Source organism: Myzus persicae, unplaced genomic scaffold (genome assembly GCF_001856785.1).
Source record: "Myzus persicae strain clone G006 unplaced genomic scaffold, MPER_G0061.0, whole genome shotgun sequence".
In the NCBI taxonomy this organism is placed as follows: Eukaryota; Metazoa; Arthropoda; class Insecta; order Hemiptera; family Aphididae; genus Myzus; species Myzus persicae.
Genome location: NW_019104233.1, coordinates 71,296 through 88,322, shown reverse-complemented (window position 1 = coordinate 88,322; position 17,027 = coordinate 71,296). Strand labels below are relative to the sequence as shown.

The window sequence follows — 17,027 nt, the reverse complement described above, 5'->3', positions numbered from 1 at the left end:
ACATGCGCATTACTAACAAAAATAAGACATTGGCTTTAAAAAATTATTGCTTATGAGTTATGACTTATGATCAACACAACCTACCAATGGCCAAAACTAGACTTGCTATAGTAAAATTATCACTGACAATATTGAATGAATACAGTTCTACACATTTTTACAAAACAATATTTAAATTGTAAATACATTTACTCAAATATAATATTGCTTTTTTGTTAACTTTTCGTGGGCCATCGCTCGAGCATAATCAGTGAGGCCCAATATTCTATTGAGATAAATAAAAATAAAGACACTCTTAATACGTAAAAAAGAAACAATGTTTTGGTGAGAATTTAAATTGTATTTAGTGACATAAGTTATAACTCATAACCTACTTATCTCTCTACCTACAAGCTAGGCAATTGAAAAAAAAAATCATGTATTATAATATGCTTAGGTACATACAAAAAGCAACAGTGAGAACTACCACAAACGGTGGATTCAGTTAACCATGTAATTAATTTATCATACAGCTTAATATACTGGTTTAAGCATGGTTGAAGCCGAGTTGAACATTATAATGTGAACTCATATAATAGGTATGAGTACCTACCCGAAATAAAGAAAATATCAATAATTATGTGACTAAATATTATTTTAATATAGACAGATTGGACTTTATAACTCTGCATATATTGGCTTCTACCCAAATATATGGGCTACTTAATGTATCAATATTTTAAATTACTTTAACAATAACATACATTTATTTGAATTAAAATGTCTTAAAAAAAATTGATTTTATAAAAATATACACTTTATGTAAAAATAAAAATATGAATGATAGAATTTATACATTATACATAATTAGTGTTGATGATATTTTCGTGGGCTAAACATTTTTATTTTTTTAAATATCGCTTAGTTTACAACTTTAGAATTGTACCTACTTCGTACTGCACTTAATTCAAGTTTATAAATACTACCATAGTACTATACACAAGCTGATGAGAAAAAGGTAGATAATTGCTTGTAGGGGAGTCACAAAGATAATATTATTATAAATATTTTATTTTATACCTATTATTATTGAACCTACTTAATTTATTATTTTAGCTATGCCAAATAATTTTTATTATAATATACATAATAATTATTATGGTATTATTAGTGTATTGTTTTGATCAGCCTCGGGTGTTCGTAACAATATTATATTGTTGGTTGCTAAAAAAAGGAACGTAATATGGAAAAAAAAATGTCTTAGACTTATAAAATATGATACTTAAATATGCAGAATAATATTAATACCACACTAAATTCCACCAAGTTCTGACTGCAGATAATAGATAACCGATGAGTTCGAAAAACCAGGAGAATATTTTCATCACTAAAAGTACCAAAAAACTACAAATGCTGTCAGAAATCACGAATAAAATTGAACATCGAAGTATTTTTTCTACCATAAAACATGTACACACATACACACGAAAAAAACTCACTTCCTTGTTAAATTAATATATTCATACCGTCTCGCCTAGCATCTAAAATACTTTACCTACAAGTATAAAACTAGTGCAAATACAAATCGAAATACCGATCCTCGTTAAAATATTGTATAGATACCTAAGCGTTTTAGTGTGTATCTATCAACAAAAACTACCTGTATGTTAGGAAAAATAAGCAAGCCCGAAATCTTACGCCGGCTGTTAAGAACGACGACCATCTTACTTGCGCTGGCTAGTTGTAAACGACGTCAAACGCGTCGCCAGGGGGATATTTTAACTTTTCGTGAACTGTTTTTGACGAGATTGTTATTTTAATTCACTTGCAAATTTTGTCTCCGACCCCTCATCGCAATACTATAGTTCACTGCCAAAAAAAAAAAAAATCCGATTAAACATGAATACCAAAATCGAATCGATCATCAGTGAAATCTTCGGCGATATAATGAGCATGTATGCCATATTGATGGAAGACGAAAATGAAAAAGCCACACTGGAAACCGGGGATAACAACAACCTCGAAAACGGAGATACGTTGAGAGTCAATATGGTCGAACAAGAACCAGAACCAGAATCAGAACCAGATACAACGAACCAACCAGGAGAAACCGGCCGTACCATTCAAACCGAAGATACCGTATTATGCGCTTCAATCGACGTAGTAGAAGTAGAAGATACAACCGATGGCGTCATGCAGCCCGCAGTGGAATCATTAGACGAGGTCGCTTCGTCTCTTCTAGACGATACCATTGAGACGTTGTGCAAAGATGTGAATTCGGAATTTGCCTGTGATGACGAAGTATTTCATTTCTCGGAAGCGCCCGGATGGTCCGAGCTGCAATATGCAATATTGGACGTCGGACCGAAGGAGCAGGAAGTTGAACCAGTAGAGTATAGACGATTTAATAGTGTTAGACAAAGACATTTCGGCCCAGGTCGAAGCCAAAGTGAAAGAGCCGTGTGAACCGGAGCATCTGCCATTAATAAAGACACGCTGCAAACCCGCAGGCCGGCGATCACGGAGGATCGTAACCACCGCCTGGAGGAGCGTAAGACGTATAACCCGTCTTCTGATATGCGGTCGCCTCCGAGGGGAGTAACCCGGAGTTCACCGCTACCTCCTCCTCGGTCGAGAAGCACCACGAAAGACAAGGCGGTACAAGTAATGGGGGATTGACAAGCGAAAGAGCACGCGGTGTAAGGCGGGTATGTCACCGGAATACGTTCTCCGGCCACTCTCGGCGCAACGAGTCAGCGGTTGTAGGCGTCGCTATTGTTGACGATATCATCTGGCGACTCGGCGCGGGCCCGGTTGCTTCGGCCGAACCTGTAGTGACGTGCGGCGACACGGCGTGGCGGCTATATAGTTATACCGGCGAGGGCACCGATTCCGCCTCCACGGCACTTCGACGATGGCACAACGTGCACGAGAGCGAGTTGTGGCGGCGGCAGAGGAGATTTTAAAGCGCGTCCGGTGAGTGATGGAGCTAAGATAGAAGTCACAGCATCGCCGGACCCTCGGAAATTCGATTATGAGTTTCAGTTTACGGCGGCGCGAGACTTCCGGACGACCACCTCGGTCGACGGGACTCCAAGGCAAAAATCACGAAAGTATCGGCGGGATCGCTGTGTGTCGCAGAGCGTTGCTCAGGTGCTCTCCCCTTTTTGCTGAGTTTCGGTCCCACCGACCTCCGGTGGCTATCGATTTCGCAGCAATCACAGCTGTATTCGCTCGCCCAGCCCCGTCTCCTCCGTCGACGCCGCGACAGTCGTCCTCAGCACCTGCCAATCGTCGAGTGCATAACATCGCGCCACTAGACGCCCCGCTGCCAATCGTCCAGTCACTTGAGCGGTCGTTGTGGTCGGGCCCAAACCAGTCGTCTAGACTCTAGATGATCGTCTCTGCGAAAAAAATTGCACTCGTTAGGTTAGGTTAGGTTTCCGCGGGACCGGTCGTCGGGACTTATGGAGTATGATGGATTATAATTTTTTTTGTTCTTTTTTCTAAATAAATTTGAAAAGCCAATTTTTTTTTTTTTGTTCGAATACTAACAATTTTTATTTTTCAAAACATTGTGTCAAAAAATTATATACTAAATTACAAACATTTTTTTTTTAATTTACACTTTGTGTCATAACATTATCAACATTTACATTTTATATTTTCGGCTGTAAAATAAAAATACTGTTACTAAACAAAATATTGTTTCTTTTTTTTCGTACTAAGAGTGAAAAAGTATTTGTATTTGTATTTATTTTAACAAAATAATGAGCTTCAATGAATATCTCATGCTTGTCAGCTCGTGTGAAGATGTGTGAGGAAAATTATAATTCATGTATACTTGCAAGTATACCCACGGATAATATTTTTAAATTACAACAAAATAATTAAAATTGTTATTTTTCATTCAAATATTATATCAAATGTCTTTCAAGTATGAACTTGAAATATCTGTCAAAATAAAAAATGGGTTCATGTATTTTTTGGTTACACCATGAACTACTTATGAAAAACCCAGTTTTTCAAATTAAACATTTCATACATTTTAAACCACAAAATGATTTGTAAATTTTCGTGATTGTCATGAATTTTGTCAAAATTTTAGTTTTATATGCTTAAAAAAAAAAACCATGTAATATAAAATCTTTTATATTTTTGAAAATTTATTAGGTATAACAATATTCACAGAGAACTTTACATTTAATCTTCAAGTTTTTTATATCGACAGCAGTTTAAAAAAACATAAAGGTAATAGCTTAAAAAGAGTTAAAATTGTATGATGCATGTAGTAATAAATATTTTATGAAAATCTCACATATTGCGAGTACACGTGGATGAAATAACACTTCTAAAGGTTAACCTTAAGGCTTAACTAACGAACATTTTACAGAGGTACGAAAAAAACCCACCACGGTCATGCCGACTGTGAATTTCTTTTTTCGTACCCTCGTAAAGAAGTATCATTTCAAAATTTAAATTTTTTATCGCACCAAATGTTGAACTAATGAGAAAGCCGTATGGGTTTTATTTTATGTGCCGAATAATTGTAAAAAAATGCCACAACTACTAAATTTCATATACCACAAAAATTATTCATTCCAAGCATGGTGTAGAGAAGATAGGTAATATTTATTATTATGTCTATGACATAGTGAGTATTGACATTGTGGTTTCACTTCCAGTACACATTAGTGATCAGTCGTCATAAAAATATGTACATTAAATCACATAATTTTTAGAATAAAGCATATTTTGCTCCAACGAATATTTTGCTCCCACTTCCTTACCTGAATGTTGGAGTGCGCAATTACAGTAGACATCAGGCCATACAAATATACATTAATGACATATTGGCACGGATCAACAGCTTTTCTTCTCTGATTTCGACACAGTAATCCGACGAGTCTAGTTTATGTTGCTTATTCAATAATTACCTAGTTGAGGTAAAGAAGTACCTAACTTCCTGCTGTAAAAAAAATTGATCACTCGTCGCCACAATTTTCTCACACATGAGTCTAAATATACAAATGTACATACATTGGTAATATTATAACAATACAATAATATGTACAAGCTCTTCTACGGACCAATTTCTATTGAACGTTTTTTAGAAAATGTGTTTTTTGAAATTTATACAAAAAGTGCCTTTGTATATTATTATCGTATTCAAATATTGAATATTAAATTAATTTTTCAGATCTAATTTATATTTTCCCAAATATTATATTTTATAAGTTTATGACTTACTTATAGGCTATAACTAATAATAGTATAAATAATTGTATGAATAAAAATAGAAACATAATTAAGTATATGATATGCTATACCTCCATTAGCAACGGGTTTTTTCAAATTGGACGGAGTGCTTATACGTATTGTTTTATTCATTTTTGCATCCCTTGGAATTGGTCATGCAGTGCTTGAGGGTTGCTTCACCCCCATATAGTTGGCACTCTTGTATAGATATGCCCATAACTGCAATACCCCTATACCTATAATATTATTATATTATCCAGACGTCCAGTGTAAAATTTACTTTTTACATAAGATTAATTTATGTAGAAAATGTGGTAACCACACAATATTTTAACTGTTTGAAGTTACAACCACTGCCGCTTTAATTTACAAGTATCTTAATTCTTAGAGGCACCTGCCATTTTTATTTGAAAATAATCACTTACTATTATTAAAAAACGTTAAACTATAAAAAAATATAGAAACTGTTGTTCCCGCACAAGGTTGATTATCAGAATAACTGAGGGTCGTACTGAGTACCTACCTATTCAAAAAAAAAATACTTTTTCTTTGTTTGAATGATGCCACAGCTCAAAGCCTTTATATGAGTGGCAGTTTAAAAAAACCATTGACTGCAAAACTTTTATAATAAAATACCAACTATTTTTAAGATTTTGTCGAACAAAGTGAGTTTTTTGAAATTCTATACAGAACTTTTTTTGAAAAATACAATAAAACCAAAAAACCCATCGCTTATACATTATCTATCGCAACTCGTAAGCCTGGAGTTCCAGAAAGACTTTTTCAATTACTACAACTTTATAGCCATCATATAGACTTTGAATTTTAATGTAGGGAGAATGTAATAGGTACACTATTGCAATTTGCAATACTACATTAAAAAACACCTAATTTTTTTTATTTCAAACATTTTAAAAAATATGATCTTACATCGTAATGCAATTTGTAGTTTTGAGTAAGTAATAACTATCTAACTTGGTTTACCTACTGCAACTTGTCTGTACTCAGCGCAGTGCGCACTATTTGTTCTCTCTGATCTGATCATAGAAATTTTGTGTTTATCAGAACTAGTCCTGTGTTAATATTAATATTAGAGTGCATTGGTATTTTATAATATTAAATATTAATTTGATACAGCAAACTAAAAGTTAAAAAAAATAAGGATCTGTATCTAAGTTTGTAATGTTGTATGTTAGCTTTTTTACGGAGTTTCAATTTTTTAATATAAGTACACTATGAGGATTTTCAAATTATATTATATTACATAGGTACCTACTCATAACTTTCCGGTAGGTAAAAAAAAAATAAAATCTAATAATAGAGAGCTGACCTTATCCAAAGGCTAACAATTTTAATACAAAATTGTTGCTCTAATATAGATGTAGTTTATCACGTTTTAAATCTATACACATTTTAATTAAGTAGGTATGTGCACTTAGGCACAATTTATATTATTTTATTAACACTGAACCAACAATATTTCTTTATATGGGAAACGATAAGTTTTATATTGAATTGTTTACTAAATTGCATGATTTTTTTTTTGTTCCGCAAATTAGAATTGTAAAGTTGTAACACACGATAGCTTATGTCGAGGTAGGTAAGTAAAATTCAAAACAGTCAAGTACCAAACATGCAGTGTTTTTCAGTTACTGTATCTCACCAGGAAAGCAGCAACTTGTTTCACCATTAACAGACCTATTGACTATTCAATTATTCACCTGAAAACATATTATAAATCTGATCAATATAATTGATTAAAAAAAGGTATTTGTTTTGTTTTCATTTTATTTTTTTTTGACAATAGTACAAATTTTGTTAATAATATAATTTATACACCACGATTCTTAAGAATATCAAACTAATAAAAAAAAAATCATTTTATTTTAAAGTACACTTTGTTTTTGATTTATAACAGTATAAGTACTTTGAAATATAATAGTTTTTAAGTTATAATATATTTTAATATCGTTGATTAGGTTTCATTAAATTCACATTCAATTTATATAATAAATATAAATTTTAAATCATATTTTTTATACGTAACAATTAATCACAACTTCACGTGTCAGACATATAGGTAGGTTGGTAGGTACTAAATCACTTCTATGTAGGTAAATAGGTGTTAATCTGGTCATTTAAGTTATATATTATGGTAGGTAGTTATATGGTAAAATATAAAAAGAAAAATTCGATAAAATTTCTGTTTTTAATTGTATGTAAAGTAATAATGTATAATGTAATATTTTATTAAATACTGGGCAGTTACATAAGTATATTTCTATATATTTTCAACTGAATCTGAAAATGTTAAAATTATCAAATCTTAAAAATTGTTCACGGCAGTTGTTAGGAGTTATTAGGGTATCTAAGATAATGATAAACGTTTTTAAATTTATATTCCATTATTGAAAAAACCTTGGTACACATTGCCCTTCTCTTTAAAGCTGCTTTGTACAAGAGTTGAATAATATAAAAAAAAGTTGCTTTGTCACCTTGGACAATCCCTTGTACCTAATATAATAAGTGCTTGTCGACCCATTTTTTGGTCCCTGCTTTTAGGAACATATTTATGTACAGGCCTACAACATAAAGAAATTACCCCATATTGGTTTTACCCCCAAAACGGTCACTTTTTTATACATGAGATCATTCCTTCAAGTGTGTTTAATGTTTATGTTATTCCTACTATAAAATTCATCGGTAGCGAGGTTAGACGGCAACCGATAATAGAAAACACTACCATGGAAAACTTCAACCTGAATATCTTATTATACGTTTATTTACAGATGGTAATTCATATTATGCATAGGTACCTATTACCTACACTAAAAAATATGTTTCATAAAAAATCTGAAAACTTGATCGTAAAAATTGACTTTTGTCGATCTTCAAACTTATATATTATATATACAATATACAGGGTGATCCACCAGGCATACTTATTCCCACTTTTTCTTAAATAATGAATTAATGAATACTTAAGGACAATATTTTAAACTATTTAGATTTGTTATAAGTATCATTCTCGGGTGTCCTGTTGTGTGTGCTTAGTACCTACAGTTTTCAAATCATCATTGGAGACCTATTAGGTATTGCATAGATCTACAGACTACAGTAAGTAACTATAATTGTAAGTAATAACTATATTAGTAACTAACTATGGTAGTTAGTACACAAGGTTAGTAACTCAAAAAATATTCGTTCAAATGTCGATTTGGATATATCTACAAATTCAAAAAAGTCGTATACTGAACATTTTGTAGGACAAATAGTAATTTTCATTTGGAATAAATAAAATGTTTTCACCACAACGGATATTCCTTAAATGGTATAAAAAATCTAAGTATTTGAAAATATTATGGTCCTTAAAATATAATTAAGTATAACTCCTATAGGAACAGAATTTTAATAAATTCTTTATTAAAAGAAAATCATGGGAGTGAGTATGCTTAGTATGTGAATATGAGTAACTATAAATGTTTGTAAGGTGTTAGATTTATTATTTTAATCTTTTGAATCATTCATTAAAACCGGAAATATTTAGGACTTTTCAAAGGTAGAGTTCAGTACAATGAATAGAAAATTATAAGCTTCACAAAAATATACACAAATTAATCATCAAATGGTTTTGTTTGCAAACATTATTCATTTTTTTTGACAGGTAAAATGTTCTTATAAAATTCAGCATTGAAAATATTAAGGCCGTGTTAACCTATACCGATTGTTATTATCTCCCTGTACATTTTTCCCGAAAACTTCTGAACATTTTGCAATTTTGTCTAAATCAAAATATCAGATATATTTTTTAATTTAAATTTATAATCAATAGACGTGGTTTATGAAAGAAACATGTTTTACTTCCTTCGTCCCGTTTAAAAGCTAATATTATACTTATAAACTAATATCATATACAATATACTTATGCCGTTTGGCTATTTGACATTTCGTTACTATTACATTGGCGTTAGACACGTTATGAGTTATAAATTTATACGTTAACCAGTTACTTATGAAATAAAAACAAATATTTAATTGTAATACTATTTATTTTTTCCCTGCTGTCAGCCATGTCACTATGAAATAATAATATCATAGGTATGATGATTATTATTTATTTGGTAATTTAATAACAAATTTCTGCTACGTTAAATGTACACGACACTAAATTCAGTGTTATAATATGTATGATAATGTTAACATTGGTAAATCACGTTGATCGTGTCTGAATGTAAATGAATATTGAAGTGAGTGAATTTTTAACATAAAATGAAAAAATTTAATTTTGTAGTCAAGATATTCAAATCACTGTTAAAAAAAAAAAAAAAAAAACATAATCTCGTCCATTGTCTGACCGTACGTTGATAATAAATTACACTAATAAATTATTAGTACTTGAACATACACCTAACATATATTTGGTATTATTTACTATTGACCTTTATGTATAATGATAATGATGATATCGAACACGTTCTCAAAGTATATTTTAGCTGAAATCCCGCCACGCCACTTCGCAGGCGAGCTTTTCGAATCGCCTTCTCTGCAATAACCTCTATGCCCCACTCGATCGTTATTGTTCGTATATTATATTATTATTATAATTATTATTATCATTATTACTAAATTAATTTATATTATTATTACTATTACTATTATTATTATAATATGGATATGGGCCGACGAAAAGCGATACAAACAATAGGTCTCACGCGTTTATATTACCTATAGCCAGTGGCGTATTTAGGAGTTGACACAGCTGGTATTAGTATTTCTGATGATAATATTATCGCGCATTGCAACGATATTTTAGGTGATACAATTTTTTTTTTTTTTTTAATCGTTTTAATATTATGGAATATGGTAGGTACTTATAAAGATGATTGTTCCTCACACCGTGGCAAATGTCTATAAAATAAAAAGAGAATTAAAAAGGGCCACGGAGACAGATTTGTACGCTTCGTAAATGCGTCTCCGCACGTCTTACGCCACTGGCTTTTACGTAGGTATATTTCACCTATGAACATTTTATATAACATAATAATATATATAAACGTTAAATGTTATACGCGCGTGTGCCTACGTAGGTAGGTATATTAAATATTTTATAAAATACACACTTGTGCCGGGATAACCATGTGGATCCCGCGAACAGTCTTAAAATCGTTATATTACTTTTTTTTTAGTTTTTTTCCCCTATAAGTTTTCGTATTTTTTTTTATCTCGCAGCCCCGCACTTGCTCCCGCGCACCCCTCTACCACACGCCCTGCGACCACCCCGCAAATACACTAGTGGTGACACGTCCCCTGACAGTTTTTCAGCACACGTGTACTTCGAGGTTGCAGCCCCGTTGGCCGTTATAGTATATAGTATACGCCTTTAACGTAACCTAACATGGGCGAAATACGATTAAGCACGCTTTTATTTTCAAGCTATTTTTTAAGTGTTCTATTTGTACGATTGAACAAGCATCATTTTTTTTCCATGTATCAAAAACGTTGCCAAGATTATTGAAACGAAAATCGTGGGTGACTCGAATACTCAAGGAAAACATAAAATTCTCGTATAAATTGAGATGGCTATTTCACTGCTTTTTATCACCGTGGCCAACTCCATCTCCGGTAAACTTTGGAAATGAGTGAACAGTCATTATTTTTTTTTGACACTTTTAAACTATTGTTGAACTTTTAAAATACTGTATTTCGTGTTTCTGAAAAATTCCGAAAAATCTATTTTGCATATTTAGGTCGATATTTTATTGTGTTGTAAGTCATCGGTCATTTTCGAAAACGTTAGTATGGCGACGGTGTTAAATCACGAAATCGCACTAAATTATTATTATTTGTTTTCCCGTAGCCATCCCTTACATATTATTATGCTCAATCCGAACTGTGCTCAATAACCAATCGTACCTACAATTAATGGCTCGACCAACGTGCTCAATCGTACGATCACCCCTGGCACGTTTCATGGTGGCGCGTCGGCAGGGGAAAAGGGGCGGCTTGGCGAGAAAAAAAAACCCGAAAACGAGAGTGTACGTAATAGTATATAAAAGTAGGTAATATATTATATAAACATATATGCGGACATGCGGTAGCCGCGGCGCAGTACCGCTTCCGGCCGGTCATGGCGGCGATCATCATCACGCGCGGAAGTGCGGTGGCTGCCTGCGGGTGTTCCACTTGCACTTGAGTATCCGCACGTAGGTCATGCGGAACGTGGCGTTGCACAGGGCGTAGCACACCGGGTTGATGGTGCTGTTGATGTAGCACAGGTAGTAGAAAAAGTCCCACATGCCCTGCGTCACCCACTCCTTGTTGCTGTCGCCCTCGTTTCCGCCGCCGTCGTCGCCCCCGGTGGCCGCCGTGAACGGTTTCAGCAGCACTAGTATGTTGTACGGCGTCCACGTGATGATGAACGTCAGCAGTATGGCCGACAGCGTTTTGGCCGCCTTCCGCTCGCTCTTCTTCTCCTGGAACTTCTTCTTCTTCTTCTCCTTGGCCTGGAACGCGGCCCCCTGTGCCCGGGTCAGCTGCTTGGGTTGTACGATCTTTGCCGCGCTCAGCGGCAGCCGCATGTCCTGCGACGACGGCCGGCGCGACATCGGGCCGCCCGCGCCGTGCCGCCGCGACTCCTCGTAACACCCGTGATACTGCTTCACCGTCGGCGCGTCTTGGAGGTCGCTGTCGCCCGGCAACTTTATCACGATCGTGTACACCTGCACATATTATTATCGAACGTGGCACGAAAAAACCACGAGTTCGTATTATTATTATTATTGTCATGATTATTGTTAGTATTATCATTGTTGTTGTTTTTTTTTTGGTAGTGGGTAGTTGTTATTATTGGTGTTCTTGTCGTGTTTGTGCTGATATTTTAAAAACGAATAGTACCCATGCACCCACTGACATTTTTAAAAAACTATGATTTTTCTACAAAATAATAACATTATAATAACAAAAGGTTTGTGGTGGGGGAAATGATTTTGGATCAAAAAAGTACAGACAATAATAGAATATTATTGTTGATTTAGTATTCTTCAGTTAAAGCATTATACCTAATCACATTTATCATATAATTGAATTTGTGTTTCGGCGTTTTAAACAAGATTTTACTATATTCAGCAAGACGACCGTTGTGAAAGTGATAATAAATAAATGTGTGATTAAAATTAAAAACATTTCTAGTGCTCAAATCTTATAATTGATAACACTATCATTTTTCTTTTATATAATAATATTTATTTATTGCTAGTATAGAAGAATTGTGCACAAAGTATAATGGATGGATATATGAAGTTACCAGCTTTGCTCTACACTGAGGTAGTACCTCTTATTTGTATTCAAGTTAACCATATGTCCCAAGTAACCCGGTTTTACGGTTATACAGCGATAAATGTATAATATGGATATTTGAATATTATTGATATCTAATAAAGTCTATACGATAACAACAATAATTTTGAAAGAAGTAAACATTTATTTACATTTCTATAGATGTTTTATTGATCGAAGTTCGTCCTACTCGAAAATGCCTCGCTGCGATACAATTACATCATATCTAAAATTATTAGGTGGGTACTTGTCTGATATGCCCTGTACCATAATTGACCATGTTGATTTTATAAATTTGTTTCTCAGACTTTATTATGAATTGCGAACACAGAAGCCAAGTATATAAAGTATTACGAAATAAATAATAATAGAAAAACTAATGACGTTATGTTATCCGATATGACCTTCCATAATTAATGACGTACAATATCGACGTTAACGAAATTCTAATATTTTAAAACTTTGATTTTTCGTAAACTTAAAAAGACATCGGGTGCCGGGTAGTGGGTAGGTTTCTAGGTTATTATAGATTTAAATTATTCTACGTGAAATAGAGTGAAAATACCTTTTCATACTATGGACTATGGTATCCTTTTTGAATTATTAATGCTGATAGATAAAACAATATGTATATAATACATAGGTATCAATACATTACATAATATATTATTGCTATCGACTTATATTGTTGGTTTCAAAATTGGTATAGTTTTCTATTACATTTTCTACTATATTATGAATATCCGAGCGTTCTAATTTTGTCGAAATTTTCAAAACGCAATTTTAAGGTCTTCAATAAAAAATTTTTATAAAATTTATGTTTAATATGAACAACACTGAATATTTTATAATTATGATTAGAGTTCGAATTTTGATAGATTTTCCTTTTTTTCCATACCTGTTCAAAACAAAACTTTATCAGGTATAATTATGATTCGAACCTATAGTTTAGAATAAATGTACAACACTTTAGTGTACCTACTAATACATTTTAAAAAAAGTGAGCCATCGCGGGATGCCTAGTATATGTATGTGAAACATCGAAATTATTTTATATGGAAAATACGCATGAAAATTGAAAGGATGGTTCATCTTAAAAGTCGAATCTCAAAAAATTGATTTTCTATTGGTTAGAAACTCATTTAAACTAGTGTTTTATGTATATTATAATTTTATTTATTTATATTTTTACCAATTATTATTTAATTACTAGATTTTGTAACTCTCTACCATCATCACAAGCTTGCTTACAGGTGGTATATAGATTCATCTTATTAAATTATTTTATTGTAAACTTGCTCTTTTGAGCTATGTATAATTTATTATAATAAATGAATTTAAAAAAAAAAAATTAAGGAAATAAACATGGCATAATCAAAAAACAAAATATTCAGATTTTTTAAGAACAACTATTCTTTATTTTAAAGGCGCATTAAATGTTTCGAGCGGGTGACCACGCCAACAGCCGGTCATCTCATCCACTGCATTAGATGTTTCACATCAGAAAAATATACTAATTGTATTTTTCTTTTCAAACTTGGTGAAAATATTGGAATAAAATTGCTATCGACTATAAATAAAGCATATTTTGCTCGTAGTATCTACATCAGATAATATTATATAGTTTTATCTAGAGTATATTATTATAAATACCAACATATCTGGAATACCTAGGTACCCTATTGTTTAATCAGTCTTGTGAAACCAACAGTCTTGTTGGTATGATTACAAAAATTATAAATAATAACAGAAAATATCGGAAAATCCCCATTTTATGGTGTCATAGATTGCAATCATTATATAATGGTTATTTGGTTCGTTTTAAATGCTCTTTCAACAGTGGTCCTTGGTGCTTAAAAATACGTACTCTGCCTACTTATGATGACGAATTGGCCGCGGCCGTACTTACCGAGTCGTTGGACAAGGACCGGTTGGTCAGTCGGTTGTTATTGTTGACCACGTGATAGGATTTCATCGGCGTCGGCGTCGTGGGCTGCTGCTGGTGTATGACGTTCAGCGACGTCGACCTGGACACGGTCGTTCCGTAGCTAATGCCACCGGGCACGTCGCTTGGCGTCTGATCGTCTTCCTCGTCGTACTCGTCGTCGCGGCCCGAGTGCCACCAGTCCACGCACCAATCGCGCAGCCACGACCACGTCAGCAGGCGCCTCGCTTTCTAGAACACGAGATATCCGATCGCCGTTATGATGGTCGGTAAGCAGTGCGAGGTAGGGGGTGGGTATTGGGAGAGAGTGGAGGATAATCGGGAGGAGTGACCGGGGCTGTTGTCCAAAAATGCACCGTGAAAAAGACAAAATCAAATATAGTAGATCCGAATGATAAATATGTAAATGTACCTATTAGTGTATTAATTAATATATATTAGTAAAAAAATAAAAAATAATTAAATATATATGTCTTGTGTCTTAAAAAGCGTAAAAGAGTTATGTAAAAATACGTAATTATGTACGGTAACAGGTCAGAAGTAATAACACTATTATATCTGCTTAAAATAATATATATTATTATATGTATTATAAATTACTGGTGGAATAGTAGCAAATACTACGGAGACAAAAATAATCAAGGGCCGAATCATACTCGAAGAGATTCTTAAAAAATACTTTTGGGACTTAAAATATTTTATTATTCTAAATTGAGCGCCGTAGCACGCAAACATCACTGTTGGCGAGAGCAGCTCGCGTGGTTTCAACTAAGGGTGACACGAACTTCGGTCTTCGCTAAACAAACCATTTTTTTTTCTAAGACCACTCACATGTTTTAAATGCACTTATTTATTCCTTTCAGTTTTCTATCCTCGATAGAATTACTCTCTGTCATAAAATATTTACTTAATATCTTATAGGATATAAATAGAATCAAAATTTAAATTCAAATACAGTAATATAAAATCACACTGCTGCATGATAACTTAAAGAAAATAGCCTCATAAATCCGCTCATAAAACCTCTCCCCCTGCCGGTGCCCAGTAAGCCGCGTTATAGCTGTTATCGGCCGTCGAATATAATTTTTTTTTTTCCAAATAATATGATAACATATTTTCATGTTACAATGAGCTTATATTGTTTACGAAGAAGTACTACTTTATAAATAAAATACAAATTCATTTATGTTTTCCGGACATTACAGGGATCCTCTTGCCGAGCAAACGATTATTATCACAGTCCCTGCGGGAATTCGTTAGGTTTCCGTTCCCGGACTAAGCCACCCGGTCGGTCCTGGAGGAATGCACGCGGTCAATACGCGCGCTCTAGGGTCGGACTATGTGCTCTGTATATAGACTCACAGTCTCGGGAGTTGCTCGCATTCGACGACTAACAAAAACGAATTATTTCGAGCTGCTCCCGGGAACGGCCAATCGGAAGTAAAAACTTCCTTTTAACGGAGGGGAGAGGGCATATAGATGCTAAATATGGCTAATTCGATGATACGTATTTTTATGGGCACTTTGTGCTTTCGCGGTCATTTTTCAATATCATTTTTTTTATCTAATGATAGGTATAATAATTTAACATTACGTCATTACTGTTGTATATATTTTCTATCTAATATTTATGTACGACACAATGCTATATTATGCCTTGATAATTTTCCTAAATTTTCATAAAGGACATTCTATGCGGAATCGTTTTAAAAATATTAATATGAGCTTTTTAACTTTCCGTTAAGTAAAAAGTATAAATATTATAACACCCACGTGCAAACCCGTGTACTCAACATTGGACTGTGCCCTTTAACCGAATTATTAGCTTATTTTTTATAAATAGGTTATCAACTACTAAATAAAATTCGTTAGTTTATAAATACCAATGAACACTGAGAGTACGCCTTGCGCAACGAACTGGTCTCATACATTTCCCGTCGATCCAACGAATTCACTTGATTCGACTCAGATCGTATGCGACCCCACGATTCCTCGTGTTGATGATCGCTAAAAGTCCGAAAACACACGAGTATTAAAACATTAGTATCGACTGAAAACAATTTTCGGTATTGTTTTTTTCGTTCTCACTTGTGTGGTTTGTTCATGGCTTGCAGATTCGGCAAGTCTTTTTGTCTCTTTTTTGTCTCTCTGTATATTCGGAAATACAGAAAACACATAACCGTTACCGGTACGTAGAAGGCGGCAATGGCCGTGCCGAAAGTAATGTACTGATTGGTCAGTATGAACTGTATGTAACACTGAATTTCGGGCACGGTCCGACGACCTTCTATGATCGGCCACAGATAAATCCACGGTGGCCACAAGCCGAGCGAAATGATCCACGCGGCCGCTGAAAATAAAAAATAACAATACGGTGCAACTTCCATACAACGAAATCGAATAAGCAGCAAAAAACATTCATGATATGGAGGAATTCGTTAAATAGAATTACGTATTTTTTTCAACTTTTTTTAAAAATGTTATTGTATGTATGTATATACTTCTATGT

General features: G+C 33.7%; 1 protein-coding gene across 2 annotated transcripts in view; it reads right to left on the bottom strand.

Moving 5' to 3' along the window:
• Window positions 1-7,712: 7,712 nt before the first annotated feature.
• The window catches only part of LOC111040281 (muscarinic acetylcholine receptor DM1), a 36,409-nt gene continuing 27,094 nt past the window's right edge, over window positions 7,713-17,027 (bottom strand). The window contains exons 2-5 of one of the 2 annotated variants that reach the window (XM_022324129.1): window positions 16,607-16,868; window positions 16,402-16,525; window positions 14,483-14,749; window positions 7,713-11,957 (exon numbers count right to left, since the gene is read on the bottom strand). In XM_022324129.1, coding sequence (XP_022179821.1) covers window positions 11,382-11,957; window positions 14,483-14,749; window positions 16,402-16,525; window positions 16,607-16,868 — 1,229 coding nt within the window. In that variant the 3' untranslated portion in view covers window positions 7,713-11,381. The remainder of the gene's footprint in view (window positions 11,958-14,482; window positions 14,750-16,401; window positions 16,526-16,606; window positions 16,869-17,027) is intronic. The other variant, XM_022324128.1, reaches the window with a different exon arrangement.